The 21,982-nt window shown below is 50.8% G+C and overlaps 1 protein-coding gene across 2 annotated transcripts in view; it reads right to left on the bottom strand.

The window, feature by feature from the left end:
* Positions 1-8,384: 8,384 nt before the first annotated feature.
* Positions 8,385-21,982, bottom strand: part of vps45 (vacuolar protein sorting 45 homolog) — a 30,971-nt gene continuing 17,373 nt past the window's right edge. For both annotated transcript variants that reach the window (XM_088905717.1, XM_088905719.1), the window contains one exon: positions 8,385-10,557. In XM_088905717.1, coding sequence (XP_088761843.1) covers positions 10,470-10,557 — 88 coding nt within the window. In that variant the 3' untranslated portion in view covers positions 8,385-10,469. The remainder of the gene's footprint in view (positions 10,558-21,982) is intronic.

The following is a 21,982-nucleotide window of genomic DNA, read 5'->3' as shown; positions in this document are numbered from 1 at the left end:
CTATCTTGAACGAAGCGGTTTGTCAGGTAAAAAAGATTTTCCCTTCCCTCTTCTGCACAATGTGGGGAAGCAAAACAACAAAGCAACCAGAGGTCTGACTGCTGGCAGAGTTAAAAGCGTGCTTAGATCAGAGGAAGTTACGCTACATTTTGTACAATGCATTCATGAGAGCTCATTATGTATACCTGTATACATTCGACCCATTCTGGGTCCTGGTGTGACTGTGTGCGTGTGTCTGCCCGGGTGATGGACTGGCGTCCCATCCCGGGTGTACCCTGCCTTGCACCCATTGCTTGCTGAGATTCACACCAGCTCCCCCGCGACTCTGAACTGGAGCAGTTCAAAACATGGATGGATAAACTCGAACCAACAGTTCACAATGGAAAAGTCAATCCGATGCATTGTTTCACAATCATGGTGAAGCACGAGCCATAGGACACAGGTGTAAACTACGGGAGCGTGCCCTTAAGACTGTGACCAAATGGCACGTCCTTACACAAAGGGTGGTGGGAGCATGGAACAAGCCGGCCATGTCGCGCTGTTGCAGCTGATAGCATGGGATCCTTCAAGAAACAGCTGATACTGTCTGATCAATTAGATCTCGAAGGAACAATTTAAAGACATCAGCAAACCAGAACCCAAAGAGAAAACCATGCCAGCACAGAAGGTACTCCAAACCATAATCAAACCCAGGAGCCAGGAGCCCTGAAACAGTAGCACTGACCTCCATGCCCCCTGACATTGTGTTTCGCAAGCAAGATATAAAACTTGTCCACAGAGACAGCCAAAACAATTAAAAAACAGGTACAAAAACTGGAACCGTCCAGATGTAGCTCTGTGCTACAGAGTACCTAAAATGAGATTAAAAAGGAAGTGAGCACGTGGAAAACACAAGACAGAGATGCACCACAAAACCACAAATAACAAAGAACAGGAGAAACACATTTGGCTTCATTCTTATTTCAGTGTGCTCCATGAGTTAGGGTTTGTGTCCTGTCTAGCGTGTGAAGTCAGAAGCCCCGACTCTCTCTTAGACCGAAATGCTCATTTGAGACCTACAAAAAGCAAGAAACCACCTGACTGCCAGTTCAGCGGCGCTCGGATGATCACTTCAGAGCCTCCTGCCACACAAGAGCGAAGCAGAGGGGAGGCCGTTAGAGGGAAGTGAATGCTGAACTGAAAACAGGAACCACTCTATTACAAAAGGTTGCGGGTCACCAGGTTAGAGAAGACACGTAGCTGCTCTGGAGTCCGTCCAGACGAGCTTAACAGCATGCAATCTGGAGTTTAAAGGAACGTCCTTCACCGATTGCTGAAAAAAAACATCTTTCTTTTGAGGATCGAGGGAGTGGGGAACGAGCTGCCCAGCTATGGTGTTGAAGCCGATGCCCCGGCATCTCTCGAGAAACAGCTGGGTGAGATTACTGGATTAAGAAGGAGTTGACTGCCTATCAGGCTAAATGGGATAAATAGCATCTCCATGACTGTAATTCTTCTTATGTTGTTTTACACTACAGGTAGGCCCTCCTAGAGCTCAGATGAAGCCCGGGGGCCATTTCACATTGTGAGGTTCACATGGTTTGGGAAGAGGGGTACAAAAATATTTGAATGTAAAGAATGACATGTAAAAACCTGGAGGAAACTGGAAAGGTCTTGGCTATTGGAATTGAACGGTGAATCTGGCCGCCTCACAAAAGCTGGTCTGATTGGTGAAACACGCTGTCACTCATTTTATTTTCAGCCATTCAGAGCCATTTAGGGGATGGGACTTCCTCTGGGAGCCTTTGGCTGCCTCCTACCTGCATCCCAGCTGTCAATTATTCCAAATTCGAGACACACAGCCAAAGTGATAAAGTGGGGGACCATGCACCCTCGGCTGAGGTGAGGAACCCCTGTGAGGTGAGGCCCAGGGCCAAATGGCCCTGCTGGCCCCCCATCTTGTAGGACCTGACCACAAGACACCATTATCATTCACCAGGGGGGCAATATTCCTAAACACATCCCAGACCCTGACCCTTCATACTGTACATATCATCAGGTATATCCAGCTACGTAACAGAGGTGCCAACAGCAGCAGTAAGACTAAGTCCTGCTGCAGCAGAAGGGCACTTAAAAATCTTATCTACAAACAGCATGAGCAGATCACGCTGAGCTGGATACGGAGCGAGAAACAGGAGCAAGAAACTCAAACAAGTTGCGAAAAGGGCAGGGCCCCAGATGCAAAGTTACATCCTCCCTTTATTGCCCCAGATGCGAAATATGCTTTTGCAAGGAGGTGAAAAACCATCGCACACCGATACGTTTAAAACTAACAACTAAGAAACATACACCTGAAATTTGAATCGTCCTCAGACTCCAGAAATAGATGAATGAAGGAGTTGGCTCATCAGTGAGTGGGATAATAAGATACATCCGTGATGAAAATAAAATATATTTATCAATTACTTGACCCAGATGAGCAGGTTGATAACCGTGGGAATAAAACCTAACCTCTCGCATTCTAACCTAACCATCATAACCTATAGAAAGTTAAGCTATTGCACTGGAATCTGGGTAGTCAAGATCAACACCCTTTTACTGAGCAAGGGGTGGTCACAACAGTCAGGGATCATACCAGCCTTCTGTAATTATGCAATATTTCAACCCCCGCAAACTCCCCTCCCACCCCTATGTGGTCACTCAGCTCTGACAGCAGACTGCTGACCTTTCTGTCCTGTCTCCTGGCGCGTTGTGTGGGACGTCCCACGTGAATCTCCCCTTCCTTCTCTCTGCGCCCTCCTCCTTATCTGCGTTTTCTTGCCCCAGACGCTACGAAGACATTTCGGTTTCGCAATAAAAGCCCAAGACGCCTTTCCAAACCCATGTTGTCATCACACTTCAGCACATGTTCCGTTACATGTTCTGAGAAAATGTTTTTCACCACAGAGAGGTCTTCAGCAAATATGCAGCTCACATACTTAGACCCACATAGGTTCTGATTTCTCTGGATATTTTTGGGCTTGATTTTCAAACATTTGCACAAACATAAACCCACAGATGGTCACTGGGGCTTTGCACACGTTAAAAATCCAGGCATTTAATGAAGACGGTTAATATACTGGCTGAGGCTGGAGTTTTATTAAGCGTTGCAGTAGCTGATCCAGCAGAAAAGGTCACAGAGGAGAAGAGCTCACAAAAAAAAAGACAATATTATCTCCCATATTATAAGGATATGCACTTGCTGGCCAAAATATTAGGAACCCCTCCCCCCACCAGTTGAATGACTAGTTCCTTTTGGTAGCGAAGCAAGAAAAGGTTGAGTTTGAGATGTGAGCACGAGACAGAATTCACCTTCCCTGACTGGCAGCAGAACTTCTCTCCCAGTCTCTCTCAATCTCTCTCATGTGAGATTTAGAATCCGAAGCAGTGAGATAATCTCAGTCTTCCCTCCTCCCCACCTTGGCTGAAGGTGATCCTGCAAAGCCTTGTGGGAAAACCATCCCGTTCAAGACAGGCTTGCTATTGGCCGAGGCCCAGCAGTAGCGAATAGCGGGCTTTCCTCAGCGTTTAGCCAGTGGAGTGCAGATCGATCGATGTTAATCAGTACCGTTGAGATGGGGAAAAAAAGAAAGCTCTGATTACGCCAACAAAGAAGTGGGCAGAGAAAGTTGCCAAATTCAGGTTTGCAAGAGACAGTTTCCTGTTAGGAATGATCAATTCGGCACCTAAAAGAAAGAGGGCATTGATTGGAGGCAAAGGAGGAGGCCGAATTGTCTTGTCGTGCAATTAAAATGTCCCAGTCATTAAATCTGGACAAAGCAGGACTAGATCAGGGTGCCAAGTTCCCAGTTTACTGCCTAATAAAGAGAGGCACTGACATTGCTGAAATCGCCTTTGCTTAAAAAAAACAAACCTGGGGTGATAATAATGGACAGATCACAGCCACGAGAGTCAAACGAGAAGCTCAGCATTCTGAAAAGTAACACCTTTGCAAAGCTAGGCCACTGCACGCCTTCTGGACAATGTGGACAATTTGAACCAGATGTGGTTGTATTGGGAGGGACAGATTTAAAGGAGCAGCACTTCAACTCAATGGCACAGTAACAGCCCTGTTACAGTAATAACACTGCTGTTCTCCAGAACTCTCGTGGTAGGAGGAATAATAAGGAAGCCGGCAGGAGAGACACCAGACTTGTAATTTATACTCATTAATGTAAGGAAACTATGGGGAGTTACCTTAGAAGGCTTTCGGCCCTGTGCAACATTAAGGAGTTGAGTCTGACACACAGAGCTCCTGATTTCTCTCCTAAACACCCTTCATCATCTCCGGTCCTTGTTCTTGGGGGTTACTGTCTGAGAGACGTTCCTGAGCTGCTGGCAGGATTTTGAATACCTGAACCACACAGACTCCTCTGTCCCAGGAGAACCAGAGTGAGTTCTGTCAAAGGGTTCTGGGTCTCTGTTTGGAGAGCTATTGTGAGGGCTCTGTGCCAAACATTTTCAAAGAAAGCAAAGGCCTAAAGTGCACTTCTTCTTTTGCTTAATATTATATGCCAATCCTCCCTTTGTATGGTGGGGAGTTTTTAATATTATTTTTCACATCTTACCGGGGACAGTTCCTAGATCAGTGTCGCAATGTTGTTATGGCTTTGCATCACCGTGACGTGACTGTGTATTCGAACTGGAATGCTAAGAATCCCACTGCTAGTTTGCCTGGCCTCCAGTCGCTGTACACTTCGGTTCCTGGAAACCCAGCCTGCTGCTAAGAATAGGAAGAGCCTCTCACCGCCAGCATCACCAGCACCATGAGTGTTTTTATCAGCATCCTGTTTTACAAAATGCAGACGGTCACTTGACACTGACAGTCCCCTTGTCAGGAAACGGGCTTCGAGCTTCAAGCAAGAGCACAGGTCCATTAGTGTCGAGTGGGGGAGGGGGGTGACAAAGCTTAAGAACGGGAAAAATAAAATCGTGTGCTCTTGGGCCTGTCAAACTCTTGTCCGACCCACTCTCTCCCCCCACCACCTCCACCTCCCACCTCACCCCCTCAGACCTGTCTCCTCTCTGTCCTGGTCCGGTCTCTACTTGAGCCCAGGTTCCACTCGTGTCTTCTGGTCCGTGTTTCGCTGTCCATTCCAAAGAAATCCACCGGGTGGCCTTTGTCGGTGGCTTGTTCCAGGCTCCCACCACTCTTTGTGCCAAGACGTGTCACTTGTTTTCCAGTCTTCGAAGCCTCCTCCCTCTGAGTCCTATGGGTCATGCTTCCCTTTGAATCCAAAGACATGGCTTGATTTTGCCAATAACCCGAATTTAAGAAGCATTACTTATTGCAAACAGTAATGGTCTCTCCCCCTTCCCCATCCAGCTGGCTCTGAAAGCATCCCCCCACCCCCCATGTAAAAGCAGTGGACCGGTGTCTCTGATGAGATATGAACGGATTAATTTCAGATTTAGAGACAAGCTCTCAGCAAGGGGTGCTTCTGGAGACGGGGGCAGATGGCTGGGGTTTATCACCGATGTAGGGCACTGGGGCTCAGGCAGACAGATGTGAAGGGTGTGGGCAAGCTGTCCGACACCCCAGACTGGTGCAGCTCGGAGCTGTATCTCTGCAGACAGGGCAGCTCCAGCTGTGGGGTGATGCCAGCTACAGCATCTGAGCTGTTGCTGGACAGCAGCGATTGCTCAGAATGTAAAGACGGGGCTTTGAGTTATAGGGGGTGTGGGATGTTGTTTGGGGGGAGTCCCTACGGACCAGTTCCTGTCTCGGTCTGGGGGAATCCCCTCTGAGCCCCAAAGGGACAACATGCACCATAAAGAGTGACCATCTGTTCACATCTCAAGAAAAAAGAAACAGAAGGAGAAGAAAAACTCAATTTTTTAAATCCAGACGTGTGTGTGGATCGATGCTATATCGTCCTCACTTTGTTTTCTCTTTTGAGCGCTCTGCATTGTGTTTTTTTTTTCCTAAAACGCCTAATTCGATTGGTCGCGTCTGCGCTTGGGGTCGCTGGGTCACTATCTGCGACGCTTGTTGTGCAGCGATTAATTAATTAATATTGATGATAACCGTGTCTTTTGTAAAACCATAGAACATTTATTTTGGTTATGTCCTGTCGTGAAGACATTCTGGATTGATTTGCAAAATTACTGTATACAAAGAAGGAGTCTGATATTGACGTTACCTTTAAAGAAATAGACTTCATGTTTAAATTTTAATCCCATTGAAAATAATATCAAAATATCCTTTGCAATGGACTGAATTATGATACTTGCACGTTCTTATATGCATAAAGTGAAATGGTCTGGGAAGAGACCCAATGTAACACTTTGATAACTATATCAAAATGTAAGAACATAAAGGACATTTTATTTTGTTTTAATCTTTTTTCATAAAGTGTAATTATATTATAGTATGTAGCCCTGATAATGTTACCGATATGTTATACGTCTTGTTATGTATGTCTTGTTATTATATGTATTTTTGTTGTTATTATTATAAAAAAAATAAAAAGGCAAAAACAGCTTTTTGTGACGCCGTGTGGAAGAGCACCCGAAATGACAGGCGCAGTTTTACACTCCAGGGGCAAATCTTCCGGAAACGAATTGTTTTTAGATTATGAATTAAATTAAATTACGCTCAGGGTCACTGGCAGGTGTATAGGATTTCTTTAACTAGTCTGGAAGGCCAGAATTGTACGTGTCAGTGCTCAGGGTTGTTCCGACAGTCATTGGTGTTTCATTTCCCGTTGTATTTGGGGGGGGGGGGGTTGATATATACATTCTTGACAGAATCCGATTTCTTTCTGAAGTTATTGAAGTGTGACATAGCCGCGAAAGTAACGTCGCTTATCCCCCCAAAATAAAACCAGCTCAGATGGTACAAAACCTCACAGTTGGACAGCTGTGTCCTCGTCTGACTCTGCGCCCGACTGCAGAGGGATTTCAGTCCTCTGGGGTTCCGCCTGTCTGCCGTCCCCTATCCCTGCTCTCTAAGTGCAGCGCGACGCGGTTTTAACTCCGTCATAAAAACAATTAAAACAATTATACACGCAGGGTAAATTACACGTGCCCCTGGGGTTGTTTTTCTTTACCAATGGCACTTTCCAGTAGGTGGATAAAAACAAACAAACCCGATTATTCTTTCACAGGCTTGATTTGGAAAACCCTGCAGATATCTGGAAACGGAACCACGGACTGACCCGAACAGGGACGGTTCTGTACCGCAACAGTAATTCCTTTAAAAAAAACATTTTTACCGAACATTAAATAATGCAAATAATGGGGAGAAGGTATCCAAAAGAGAGAAATGAACCAGGAAAAAGAAAACCGAGGATAATATATTGCCAGAGATAATTCCAAATCTGAATATCAACGGGATTCCTAGCTCCTCCGGGTCCGGAGCTCAGGGTGGGATTCCGAAATCTAGCTGGCGAGGGAGTCTAGTTAAACCTTAATTGCATCGACGAAACGCTCGTCCCGGGTGCAGACGTGGTTCTAACGCATCCAGAAAGCTCTGCGGCTCCCACGGTGCCGGCTGGCACAAGCGCGGTGACCCCCCAAGGGGTGAGAGTGTCTTCGTGTCCGGGGGAAGCGCCCCCCCCCCCCCGTTAGGAAAGGCACCGGGAGTCCCGAGAAAACTGAAAGGAGACTACAAAAACCAGCTGGAGCTCTACGAGAGCCGTCTAATTTCCCCAAGTATTTCTGGAAGTTTGTTTTCCCAAAAGAATGGAAAGGGGAATAAGGTGGGAGTAGGTAAACACAGCTTTTAGGAAAAGACATCCGCCCGCGCTGTCGCAGTTCTTGCGCTCACAAAATCCCTCAACCTCGTCGCGCTGCTTTCTGAAATAGTTTCTGGGGCTGAACACCAGAAACCAGTGCAAAGAAGCGCATCTTCTCTCATCAATTTAATTGATATTTATATACTAATAAATATTGATTAACGGATTTTTTAGACCCATTTGTTGTTTTAAAAGCGTGTTAGGCTCTGCCGGCCACACCCTCACCCGCTCCGCCTCATTCACTTCAGGCAAACCCGACTCGCCTGTCCCGCCACAGCCCAGGGGAAAAGCTCAGGCACCACGGGGCAGGCGGAGCCGATCGGGTAGGGATCGACGGAGGGGGGGATCTGCAGGTGGGACCGTGCTGGAGACGGGCGATTGCAATCTCCGAGCAGCGCCAACGCGTGTGAACCCAAGTCTCCCCACAGCGCCAACAGCTCTGCGGAGAAGTCGCAGGAGTTGCGACGCAGCTCTAATCGAGAATAGTGCGGACCTGACCAGAACCTCCTTAATTCACAATTGTGCACGTTCGCCCTGTCCCAGAAAGCAAGAGCTCTCGATATGAACTATTTCTTAACACATTATTATAATATATTATAAGTGTACAATCAAGACTCAGATGTCTTGTACTTTTAATGTATTTTTATTTACAAAAATCATTCACATTCGCCATATGTTCATATGAAGATGACATTCCAAATCCAATGCAGAAGCAAACGACTGCACACAGCAATCAAAGCACAAAACCTTCAGTTCTGCACACATAAATGTATACATAGTGTATATACATGCGTGTGTGTGTGTGTGTGTAGGTGGGTGTGAATGTGCCGATGCCTTGGTTGTGTTTCACTCAGATGAACACAAGGCTGACAAGCAGGAACATGTCTCTCTGTTCGCGCCTCTGAAACAGTCCCACATCCTCATCCTTCCACTGTGTTGAAACCCGCACCTGTGTCAGATCTGCTTTCCTTCCCAGCTGTATCTTTCCTTTCCCAGAGACGGTGGCCCGCAGGGTTTCAGGTCCGGCCGTGAGCACGCTGGACAGCTGGCCGCCTGAGCCGTCAAGTGACCACTGCCGAGCACAACCAACTTCCTGCGGGCGGTGTACTCGGCCGTGGCAAACCGCCAAGGAAAAGCACATCAGACCTCTCCGGATACAGCCCGCAGCAGGCTCCCACCAGTCAGCCTCATGAGAACCACTGTGTCTTCTGAAACCGGTCGAGATTTCAGGAAACTTACATTTGATCCGAGCTCAGAAACGGCTACAATGCAGCTCTTTAGCAACCGTAATTGGCGACAAACCTCTGATCCCCTCATTGGCTCAATGGAGGATTTAGCTGCCAGAGAGCTCAGTTGGAGCGAATGCCAGCGCGCACTGGGAGCAGTACTGGGCAGGCCCAGGCCTGGACAGTGGGCACTGCTGTTCCAGGGAGCAGGGGGGGGTTGGCCTGGAGGGAGAAAAAAAGAATCTCGCACCCCCCCTCCACTCGGATGCAGCTGGCCGAGAAACTGTGAGAACGAGATCCAAGAAATCTACGCCTCCGGAACGACGAACGCACTCCCATCCCAGTCTCCCCGACTGCGGTGTTTGACCGCAGGGATTTTGAACAGCGAACCCTCGCTGCTCATGCGGCCTGACTTGGATGCCATCCGGACCCACCCAGGTCAAGTACTTTCTTCCCTTGGGACTCACGGAACACAGCACTGGACTTCCTGCCAGTTCTTTGAAGCCACGCCCCCTTGCCACGCCCCCTTTATCACTCTCCACCTATGAAGCCCCTCTTCTCACTCAGGCCACGCCTTCGCCTCATCTGACCCAGAGAGGCAAAAGGCAGAGGGCAAACTACCTCGCTGTCCTGTCCGTCCCTCCCTCCCTCTGTCCATCCAGCAGCAGGAGGGTCACAGCGACCCAGGGCCCAGGGTGCAAGGGGGACCGAGAACGTGCACAGGGAGGGGGACCAGTGCATCGCAGGGCCTCCAAGAAAGGGAAGATTTCGACCGGCTGCTCCAACCCAGCCAGCAGGTCTGTGGGAGGAGGGCTTTGAAGCCGAGGGGGACGAATCCGAACCCGACTTCAGCCTGTGCCCATGCTACAGAGGGGACAGGGGGGCAGACGGGAGCAGATCAGACCTAATCAGTCCTTGGGCGGTATCTAGTGTGGGGCATAAACTCTCCTTGCCAAAACGGAATCTCTCAACAGAATCTGCAACCAACAGTGTCTCAAAGTCTCAAAGAGCTTGTGCTTGTCTTGGATCAATAATATTAGTTATTAGTTGGCCAACACCAGAAAATTTCTCATTCATATAAACACCCCCCAACAACTGTATGCAGAAACAGAGAACAGTGATTAGCGAAGGACCGGTAGTGCTCGACTTCCTATTTGCTAGATATTGCACCAGATGCTGCTAGGAGACGTTATCTGGGAGGGACACTGTCACAAATAACACCAGAGGGAGGGTGGTGAAGGCTGACCGAGATCTTACATCACCGCGATCTGGGACAAACAGCTCGTGGTATTTCTAGGGTCCCGTCTGGGGTGGTCTGTGTGCTGTGGAGGGGAATGTCTGGGGTACGGCGACAGCACGCTCCGCTGCCCGCGTCCGCCACCCACCACTGGCCCAGCCGGGTCGTCGTTCCGCCAGGACACCCGGGCCTTCGGAATCGCGGGAACATCCCGGCGGGGAGGGCGGGGAGGAGATGTCCGGTCCGAATTCAGCGCCGGCTGGGAGGCCGCCCCGACCCGTGCGGCCTCTCGGATGACCACCCGGAGCCGCTGGCTGCCGTGACCTCCTCCAGGAAGCTGTGGGAGCAGACAAGGCAGAGGAGAACACCTCCGTCACGCGTACTGCAGCGGCAGTGGAGCACTGTGGGACACGCGGCTGAGCAGGGCGGTACAGCAGGGGTTTACTGATTAAGAGCACAAGAGCCTCCGAAAGACTCCAGGCTAGAGAATAATAACAATTCCTCACACTTCTATAGCTCCTCTCTGGACACTCCCCTCAAAGCGCTTTATCGCGGCTGATCGTGGAACTCCGAGTTTAACCATGACATCGTTTGGTTCCAGCCCGCGACCGAAAGCCACATTAGTTTCTGTTGGCTTTGGCAACGCCGTGACGCGGCCAGCCAGGACTCTCACGAGTCGCGGACAGACGTCCGCAAACGTGGGAAGTGCCGATGTCAACAGGGTCAGACCTGGGGGCAACCAGGCGAAGCCAGACTCACATCAGAAAATAAAGCACATGAAAAAGCGTTAGAAAAATGGAGGTGGTGGACATCCATCCACACACTAACTGCGAGAACACTGGACAGAGACGAAGACAACAAAGAGGTCTGAGAATAACGGTCAGCTTCTATTACAGCAGTGATCTATCAGCCTATTCTGTACAGTCACTCTAAAGCAGCCATCCATCAGAATTTATCTATACATTCATTTGTCTATTGATCTACAGTATATATCAGCATCCGTCTGCCCATACGTCTCCATTTATGGAACTCTCCTTGTTCCAACTTGGATAATTTGCACTCTAAAATGATTTTTTCCCTGGCTGTCCTTGTAGCAGGACCTCAGCTCAAAAAAGAAAAAGTGCATCGGTACATTTTTTTCCCCCAAGCTGATTCGAAATGTCCGACCCAGGAGAAGACCTGACTTCCCTTTCGTCTGCCGCTGTTACCCAACACGGCCTGATGAAACATTCATGGCAACCCAATCCCTCCCCCGGCCCTGGACACACAGGCCTGCGCCGAGCGCTATCTGATCCCATCTGGGTTTGGGGAGCAGCGCTGTATGGCTGTGTGAAAACAGCAGTAGAGACACGGGCACCCCTCGCTCTCCGCTGACTGGGGTCAGGGATCCAGGCATTCAAGTGGGCGATAAGGCCCAGCTGGTGCGAAAATGCCCAGCGTTGCCTTTCTGCCAACTTTCTGCTCTGTAGCCCCGATCAGGAACAATTAGGGCTACCTGTCAATCAACTCTGGCTCAGCGCGATGACTGCCCTCCCAGCTGAAGCATGGAAAATGTGCACATTTCCCCCAACTCTATCGTTTGCTGTGTTGATGAGGGCTTTCACTTGCTGTCTGAGCACATGCTGCACTGAAAAAGGGTTTTGAAACTGAGCAGAAACGCTCTCTTAATCCAGTCATGGTTCTGTTCTGATCTGAATTTTACTGACTCGGTGGGCTTGCCTTTTTTTTGGAATGCTTGGTAAGAGCAGGTTGGTTACCCACTGCATCACAGCTGAAGCCTAACTCACGCCACTAAAATGAACCCTAAAGCCAGGACTACTGGCTGCACTGAGACCTGCTCCCACAATGCGCTGCTGTGTGACGTGACAGAGCGGAAGGAAACGACTGTAACTCCCAGTACCAACTGCGCCGCTGCCACCTGAGCCCATCTGCTAAATCTGGAAGTACTGATTTTTTTTAACATGCACCCACCCGACCTGGAGTCAGCGCTTGCTTTCTGTTAAGAGGCGCAGCTCTACGGCCACGACCTCCCGATGCTCTGTCAATTGTGTGCCTCTGCTTGGAAAATCCCATTCAAGGTCAGAGGAATGACCCAGGCTCGAACCCTAAACGTCTGTCCCATAAAGCAAGGCCCTACCTAGGTTACCAGAGTGCAATACAATCTTGAAAACATTTGTATGGCGACATATTTCTTTTATATTCTGTTCCAGATTGGAATGCCTGAGACTTGTTTGCAGCAATAACTTCAATGGACAATGAACACAGGGGAATATAACTGGTCACAATAATCCAGACCTTCAGATCCACACAGTACAAAAAACGTCACACACGACAAACAAGCTCCCTCCTTCCCTTGTGCATCTTAAATAAGGCCGCGGAGCGGTGGCTCTGTGGCTCAGGATCTGCGCCTGGGGCTGGAAGGTTGCGGGTTCAAATCCCGCGGCCGGCAGAGGAATCCTACTCTGTTGGGCCCCTGAGCAAGGCCCTGAACCCCAGCTGCTCCAGGGGCGCCGTATAAAGGGCTGACCCTGTGCTCTGACCCCCGGCTTATCTCCCTGTCTGTGTGTCTCATGGAGAGCAAGCTGGGGTCTGCGAAAAGACAAATTCCTAATGCAAGAAATTGTATCTGGCCAATAAAGTGATTTTAAAGATTTCAAATACGTTACTCCTCATAAATACAATACATCTATACAAACGATATTCCACCTATACATTTTTCCACTGCTTCATCCAGTTCAGGGTTGCAGGAGAGCCGGAACCTATCCTGACAAGCAACGGGCACAAGGCAGGATATATCCTGGACAGGCCATCGCAGGGCAGATACACAGACACAGACACGCACATCGGGGCCAGTTTTCCCAGAGAACAGTTAACCCACCAGTCTGTCTTTGCACTGTGGGAGGAAACTGGAGAAAATCCATGTAAACATGTGGAGAACATATTCCATGCAGACAGCACCCCAGGACTGGAATTGAACCCAGGGTCAAGCACTGAGAGGCAGCAGTGCAAACCACTGTGCTGCCCACCAATTTTCCCTTTGAAACCCTGTAGGTGTATAAATGCATTCTAAAATGAGTACGTCTGGTAGGGGCTGGTGATCCATTCATCACTTTTCTGATCATAACCCAAGATCTGCAACCTCTGTCTACAGGGCTAAAGAGCAGCGCAGGGTCGAGATTTTCTTATGTGTTTTGCAACAGAACAAAAACACAGGATTATCAGCTCTTCGGGCGACTGCAATCGGTATTAGCACGAATTACCTCATGTGCAGGACATCGACGGGCTGCCACAATCTAATCTGTGGCAGAAAAATTAAGTCTCAAAAATGCATTAAGACTGGCAATCCAGACCGCATTAGTCGCTTATAGACAAGAGCAGGAACAAAGGAACGAGAGGCCGATCAGACAAAGCCATTCCAGACAGATAAAACATGCCCAGCAAATTCCAAACCCTCTGATGTTAGAAATTGAACGGCACTGCAAGAACGAGAGTAGATGTTTTTTCCCCCGCTGTGCGGCTTTCGGGATTTTTTTGGTCTTAGGCGTTTCTTTCTTTAAAATCACAGAAAGCTAATAGCCACTGTGTCAACTGCAGTCACCGAGAAGCAGCGTTCTGTATAATGGATAATAACATACCCACAGACTGCAGGCCCTGACTGTGTTTGGTACAGTTTCCAGGCTGGAGATCCTGGCTCTGAAGATGCGATCTTTTAGGACACTCTTGAAGTAGAGATATCTCGCGCTGGCAGGCCGCCCACTGCTGACGGCCGCTGGATCTGTTTAATTTAAACAGCAGGGCACCGGCGGTTTACATTAATTGTCCCCCCCATGACTTATTTTGGATCCGATAATCCTGCAAATCCCAAATTCTGAACTCTCAAGCCCATAGACCTGGAAGGGGAGGGGTTACCATTATCTTGTGTTCAGTTCAAATGCAAGGCTCAAGTAAAATAAGGTAAAACAACAGTGGAACAATGGAGGATGTCTTCACAACAGCTCTGTTCCATTACGTGGGCAGAGCAGTGAGATGAGGCTACACGCATCAGAGAGATGACGGCATGTGGAACCTCTATTACAGCCTGAGGAAGGCTGCGGTGGCCCAAATTCTTAGTAGTTCTGCTTTTTTTAATTTCGCTTTTACAGGATAAGGAACGAAAGCTTGGGTCTTAAATGAATCAACGTCTCCTGCCTGGTTCCAACTCACTGAAGGCCTCCTTCGGTAAAGCTCTGAAAGGGGGTATTTGCCCCTGCTGGGGTGCGACAGGGTTTCGCCTCCCCCAGAGCTCCCCTGGGGTGCACAGAATTCCGAGTGCGCCCAGTGGGTGGGACCCGCCTGCTGAGCCAACACGACCGAGCCCCTAGGCACTGGAAAGGATCACGAGGCAGCGAGAGAGCAGGAGCAGTGACCTCCCGTCACGGCCTGCCCCACAGTGAGGCAACACCCCGCCTAATAATGTTTAATGTGATGCCTGTCAAGGTCCAGTGAAGGTTTCTCATTGTTTCTGCTTTGATTCATAGGTCACGTCAATGACCTTTGAACTTGAGAATTAGACAGAAAGGCACAGAAAAAGAGAGAGACGGAGACAGTAAGCCTGTCTCTCAACAGCGTTTGATGTTTTTTGTATTTAATGTACTTAGTTATGTTATACGTGTTGGATGGAAATGTCCCGTAAGATGTCTGTACAGCAGACGGCTGTAGACGTTGTGCTAATTGTATCTGCTCTTTCACCGCTCGCGCCAATAAAGCTCTCGGAATTTGAATCTGAACCCGGCGCGAGTTGAGACCGGCGCCACGGGACAGATAGGCTGGCTCCTGGCTCCGCAGGCTCTCGCACACGACTGCCAGCGCCGTCACCCGACCCCAGCTGGGCATCAATAATCCAGAGCCGCCGCGCAGCGCAGGGGGACTCTCGCACTGCGGGACGGCCACCAGCGCGCTCCCCTCCCGGAGACGGCTCAGGATTCCTACCGCTCCGGCTTTCCAGAGGGCCGACGTGCCAGGATTGGATTTCTGCTTCCCCCCCCCCCCCTCTTGGCTACAGTAGCTTTCTGTCCATTGATGGGGTGTTGGTGCAGAGAACAGAGAAACGGCACTTCCACTTCCCATCAGAGTGCGAGAGCCCTGCTTTTCTCCTGCCCCAGTAAATAAGTTAGGCTCGGGAGCCCCACTCATCGCCCTTGGAGTCCAGGAATACCGCAGGTCTCTTGGAATCGCCAGCGGCTCAAGATCATAGGAAGAGGGCTACACTGGTGCAGCTAAGGGCTTCATTAGACCCATTGAGGTCTTCTCCATACTGCTGCTGCAGCTTTAAAGACATTACAAATAATAAAAAAACATGCTTCTGGTCAGAACAGGAACCCCTAATTGAGGGTACGCCCCCCCCCACTAGAAGGGATAAAGATGAGTTTTTATTTTCTGAGATTTGAGTTGGCGGACCCCCACAAAAGCACACGGGCACCCCCCCCCCAGTAGTGAGCAGCTGTGCAGGAGCAGCTCCGGCCTGTCTGAAACAGAGAGGGGGGGGGGGGGCTCGGCTGTGGCCGGGCATGCATAATTGACGCTCGTGCATTATTCACTGGGGGAGCTGAAAGCCGAGCCAGGGCGCGCGGACTGGAGCAGGGCAGGAGGGGGCAGCTAGCCGCTGCCAGCCCTACATACGGCTTTGCTACCCCAGCTGCCCCCCCCCCCCTCAAAATCCCACACCATCTTACATTGACCAATGAAAGAAATTCCTTCTGAAAAGGGCAGAGGGAGCTTATATTCTAAACGGCGGATCGCCGTCGGCCAGATAAACAGACACCGTCACCGAGACATCGTGTCACATCGAGAATCAGGAGTTTTTAAGTGTACTTCATCTAAAAGGCTCTTTATGAAGCTCTCAAAACATGACAAAATCCAGGGAGAAATAACGGGGGGTTTGAGCGTCAGTTTGTGCCATTCTGCTCACTCCTGTCATACAGGTGGCACCAGCGCCGGACACCTTTTAGCAGTGCATCCTACGTAATTTCATTTGATAATGCCACCCCGTAGGCGTTCGGTGCCACCCCTCTGCCAACCCAAATTTAAAATCTAATATCGGCTGGCAGCAGGTCTCTAGATTTCAGGACAGCTGGTTAACCTGCTGAGAAGGGGGACCTGCCGCCTGAATTGTACAAAACGTTCGCAATGAGACCTTCTGTATCTTTTCTCGTGACACACAATACCCAGACAGCTGAGTTACATTCTACAGGCACGGCACACCAAACAGCAGAGAGAGCTGGATCGTCGCCCTCACCAGGAGCTGCACTCTCCTGGTGTGAGACATCAGGGCAGCTGAGCACAGATGGAGTGCCCTCTCGGATCACGGCTTACACAAGTGACGCCTGGTGTCCTATTACCTAGTCCAGTAAACTGCAGTTTTCCCAAGGACCAAGAACTCAGGAGGCATGCTAAGACCACAAGAGGTAAACCGCAGTCCACTGTGAAGTCCCAGCACGATGAGAAGGCCAGCCGTTCGCCGATTTGGGGTGGCACAAATACAAAAGACTGTGGCTTTCTTGCACAGGACAGACTGCTGCCTGTAAAAGCCGGCAGAGGCCAGGTCTGAACCTGGGATTGTCAGTGATGTAATGGCTGAGCCCTTTTGCCTCACGGGTACCAGCAGTGGAAACTTTTCTCGGCCCAGTCACTCCTGTTTGGATCGGACCTGCTCTGCTGTCTTAGTGACCCTGCCAACGGGCCGAAACAGTAACGCCTGAGGCCGCTACTCTCCGAGAGCATTGCCCTGAAGTCTCACTGCAAGACTAAAAATTGCAACGCCCAGCCCCTTCTGGGGTTGCTGCTATAAGTGGCCCCCATCTAGGGCGGATCACTCACTCGCTCAGGAACCTCACCGCGAGACAACCCTCCGTATACTCGCTGAACCCTGTATGAGAGAACGGGCAGGAGACACAGGTCAATCCCCCAATCCACATTCAGACAATGGCACTTTCTCCCTGTTCTGGGAGTCTTGACGCCAGTCCCTGGTGATCTTACCCACCTCTGACACTCCAGATGCAGCTGCTCAGTTCCAGGAGGGCTTGTAGCCGGAAATCAATTCATCTGTGAATCCAGATCTTTAACAAAGGAAAGCTCACCCCGGTAAACTTTCAGAGGAGGAATGTGCATGCTTTTTCAGAGAGAGAGAGAGTCAAGTGGAAATGGCCAGGAGCTACATTAAGTAACTCAGTCAAAAGCTAGTGGAATCAATTCTCTCTCGCTCTCTTCCTAACACACAAATACAGGACAGCGGCGTGACTTTTAACAGGCCAACACGGGCGCAGGGCGCCGATCTGAGCTGCACGCTGAGGGTCTGATCGATTCTCCCCCAGCAGCGGGGGTTTAACTGAGGCAGCGAGGGCACTCAGAGCAGCTGGGGTCTGCAGCTCGCTCAGACACCGCCTCTCCTCTGTCACACGGGGACACTCCTGGTTCCGGACGCCCTTGTGACCAGCATGCCCCTGGGGTTACCTCACCGCCCGCGCGCGCCGAAGAGCAGCAGAACACAGAGCGTGGGCGAGAGCTGCCCTCCCGCGCCATCGTCGCGCCCTCTCTGCGCCGCGCTCCCCGAGCCGAAGGGGCCACAGCTCGCGAGGGGGCGTCTTGGATTTGACAAAGGCCAGATTGTTTGGCTGTTGTTTTGACTCGGAGCTACGGAATTTTTGTGTGGTCATTCCGCCTCCGGCAAAGGGGAAGCAAATGGGACAGGGTCATCCCACACGGACCGAAAGGGGTCTTTTTTCCCCCATCTTGAGCTACATATGCTCCTTATTAATAACAACAATAATAATAATTCCATATACCTATACTTTCATACTTATATAGCTCTTTTCCGCTTTTCTGGATAGTGTGCAGCCCCACCTGGATGATGCACCAGTACACTCAACACACACCAGCTCTCAGTGGGGAGGAGAGCAGAGTGATGGAGCCAGTTCAGAGAGGGGGATTATTAGGAGGCCATGATTGATAAAGGACAGGGGGGAAATTTGACCAGGACACTGGGGTAACACCCCTACTCTTTTCAAGAAACGCCCTGGGATTGTTAATGACCACAGAGAGTCAGGACCTCAGTTTTACATCTCATCCGAAAGACGGCGCCTTTTTACAGTACAGTGTCCCCGTCACTATACTGGGGCATTAGGACACACACAGACTGCAGGGTGAGCGCCCCCTACTGGTCCCACTAACACCTCTTCCAGCAGCAGCCTTAGCTTTCCCAGGAGTCTCACCTCCAGGTACTGGGCAGACTCACACCTGCCGAGCTCCAGTGGGGCTGCCAGCTGGGAGCTGCAGGGTGATAAACTTGGTTTCTTAAAAACTTGGTCTCGGAATATTCTGATGGATGTGATTCTTTAAGGTTCATTTTGGCCCCCTTTGCAAAAGAGCTGGGGAAGCCCAGCGATGCTGTGACCATCTCGGCCTGCACTTCGAGAGAAGATTTCACAACATGGCGTGAAACTAACTCACTAACTTAAAAAACCTGACGAGCATCTCGAACTGGTGTCCTACAATACTCCACTCCCACAGCCTGAAAGAAGAACTGCAGGCACCTCAAATTCATGGACTGTAAATGCAAAAATGCCTTGTTTGACACCTTGCGTGTGGTTTCCAAAACACTTCAACGACAGTCAGCCACAACAAATCTACTCGTTACAATCCAGCAGCTAATTCTGTATCTGACTCAGGAAATGTAAAAATGTGGGAGGTTTTCTCCTTGTTCAGGAGTGTTTATTTTTACCATCCCTGTTTTGTTCCTTTTTTTCCATGCATTTATAAGGCTCCTGCTACCACCTCTGGGATCTGCTCACTTACAGATGTATCCCCAGAGTATCCCAGGAGACAATAGCTGCTCTGTGACTTCAGGACGTGGAGAGACAAATGCAACCGAAGAGGAACTGAAAATAAGGGGACACTTTCTTTACACAAAGAGTGGCAGGGGTTGGGAAAGCCAAGCTCATGAAACTGATGCTCTGGGACCCTTCAAGGAACCACAAAAATTCTCAGATCGGTTACCTGCTACCCAACTAGCAGACTGAAGGGGAGGAAAATAACCATCGCGCAACATTCTGAAGCTTATGCACGGCTGATAAACTGTTCCCCCCCCACATCACAACTCCACTCGGCCGGGTGTGGCTTATAGGGAGGCAGCAAAGCAGAGCAGCAGAAAATAAAAAATGAGGCATTTTTAAAGGAAGTGCGCGTGGCGGGTGTGGGGGGGAGAGAGAGTTAGTTAGGCAAACGAAGAGGTCTTTAAAATGTTGGCAAAGGATTCTGTGCTCTCTGCACAGACTTCGACTCTGGGACACAGACCCTTCCAGCGGGTCCCTTACGCGCTAAGTGAAGGGTATTAAAAATGCAAAAGAAGAAAAAAAAAGGGAAATAAAAGGCAAGCTGTTGTTCTGCAAGGCTGCTCTTCTGAGGTTAAGGGCTCTCTTCCTGCTAATAGAGTTAGGGGGAACCCAATGAGTCACAAGATAGCACTCAGCTGAGCACGAATCAATAACCCCCCCGCCGGCCCCCCTCTCTCGCTACCCAGCATTACTGGAAATCACAGCTAATGGAGGCCCAGTGCGGAGACAGGCGCCTACCTGCTTCCAGGAAACAGCAACGCCAGACAGAAGCACAACCGATCGCTTCGGCTTAAAATCTGCGGCTCGCCAACGGAGAAACAACAAGGAAGAGAGGAGCTCTGGTGGGGCAGCGTCCTCGTGGTCTCGTCCGAAGTCCATTTTGACTTCGGACACTCCTGTTGCCATCGCTGCCCCATCCACCTTCTCAAAAAGACAACCTCTGGAAATGTCCTTCGTAGGCTGGATGTGGGGGAACTATTTAGGTGCTGCGCAGGCGATGGGAAACGAAACGGGCGAGAAAAATAAGAGGTCTGAAAGAGCGAGGGGGCTCACTTCTTTCAACAGGGGGCAGGAGGGGTTTTATTTGTAACGCGATCGGAAACGCGGGAAGAGCTCTTAACATAGTCCTTGGCTCTCTTCAAGGCAAGACCAACGCCTGATGCGCGTCACCGCGCTGCAGACAAACTAAGCCCTGTCTGTGGGGGGTTTAAACAGGGAAACACCTCAAAACAAAAGGTCACGTGGAGACTCAGATCCTAACGCAGCTCCTCCAGGCCAGGTTTAGCACAGATGGTAACAAGAAACTGCACAATCGCCCCTCATCCCGATATAAATCTGAAGTGATTCCAAGTTTCTCAGAACTGGTGTAAATTCACTCAACACTGACTGCACACCCCAGAGGACTGCAAACACAGGGCAGTGGAAAGTGAAGCTGTGTTTTGGAGTTTTAACAACGAGCTTACTGTGACACCAGCTGTGCATCTATCATTCCGCAATAACACCGCCACCGGCAGTGAGGGGAGGGTAAGGAGATGTGGGGGTGCCAGCAGAGGAGCGGGGCTCAGCGCGCCAAGCCTGCTCCAGAACGGGGCTCAGCGCGCGCCGGGCCTGCTCCAGAACGGGGCTCAGCGCGTGCCGGGCCTGCTCCAGAACGGGGCTCAGAGCGCGCAGGGCCTGCTCCAGAACGGGGCTCAGCGCGCGCCGGGCCTGCTCCAGAACGGGGCTCAGCGCGCGCCGGGCCTGCTCCAGAACGGGGCTCAGCGCGCGCCGGGCCTGCTCCAGAACGGGGCTCAGCGCGCGCCGGGCCTGCTCCAGAACGGGGCTCAGCGCGCCGGGCCTGCTCCAGAACGGGGCTCAGCGCGCCAAGCCTGCTCCAAAACGGGGCTCAGCGCGCCAAGCCTGCTCCAGAGCGGGCCTGCTCCAGAAGGGATGTTGCCCCCTTGCAGAATTCTGCACCGGAACAGGGTCCGATATTCTGGCACCTCGGAGGTCAGGGCCCCTACGGATCTCGGCGCGGAGTACACCCGACTCGAAGCGACCGGGTTCGAATCCCGGCAGGGGCAGAGCAGAGCTGGCACGGGGCACACGCGTCACAAAAGTGGGGCGGGGCGGGCGCTGTGGGTCAGGATGAGGCAGACTATGGGACAGGCAAAGCAAGCGTGTGACAGAGAGGTCTGCGAAAATACCACCGGAAAAAAAGATTCCATTGGGATCGCCGTCCACACCATTTTGGGGTTAATAAGCGACTTGGATCAGCGGCGAAAGATCTCCTTAATCGGGGCTAATCCAGCACTCCCTGGCTCTGGAAAGGACCTGCGAGCGCTGCAGGACGCAGAATGCCCAGTAGGAGGCGCACCGGAGAGCCTCGGTAAGGGGGCTGCCATGCACACTTGGGGCGGAGCTCTGATTCCACGACAGGTGCGCGTCTGGCCTGCTTCACTGTACAGCCCTGACGCCTCTGTGCCTGGGAGCAGGTGGGGAGGGGAGGGGAGGGGAGTCAACTGTCTGCTCCTCAGATCGTGTTTCACTCTCGCCTGCGAGCTTGAGAACCTGGCCTCCCGCCCAGGGGTTTCCATCAAAAGCCTTCTTACACATTGCTGTAATTGCTCAGCCAACAAACGGCCATTGTCGGGCCGGAGAGGGGGAGGGACAGGGAGTAACGGAGAGAGAGAAGAGAGAAAGGGAGGGCTGTAAAAAGCTGTGCCCACACGAAAATCGCTAATAACCCAAAACCGCTCTGGGTTCAATAAGACAGAATTCAACACTGGGGGCGGAGCGGTGGCTCTGTGGCTGAGGATCTGCGCCTGGGGCTGGAAGGTTGCCGGTTCAAATCCCGCAGCCAGCAGAGGAATCCTACTCCGTTGGGCCCCTGAGGAAGGCCCTTAACCCCAACTG

The sequence above is a fragment of the Atractosteus spatula genome, chromosome 25 (assembly GCF_055471065.1).
Source record: "Atractosteus spatula isolate fAtrSpa1 chromosome 25, fAtrSpa1.hap1, whole genome shotgun sequence".
NCBI classification, from domain to species: domain Eukaryota; kingdom Metazoa; phylum Chordata; class Actinopteri; order Semionotiformes; family Lepisosteidae; genus Atractosteus; species Atractosteus spatula.
This window is presented reverse-complemented; position numbering and strand designations above follow the sequence as displayed.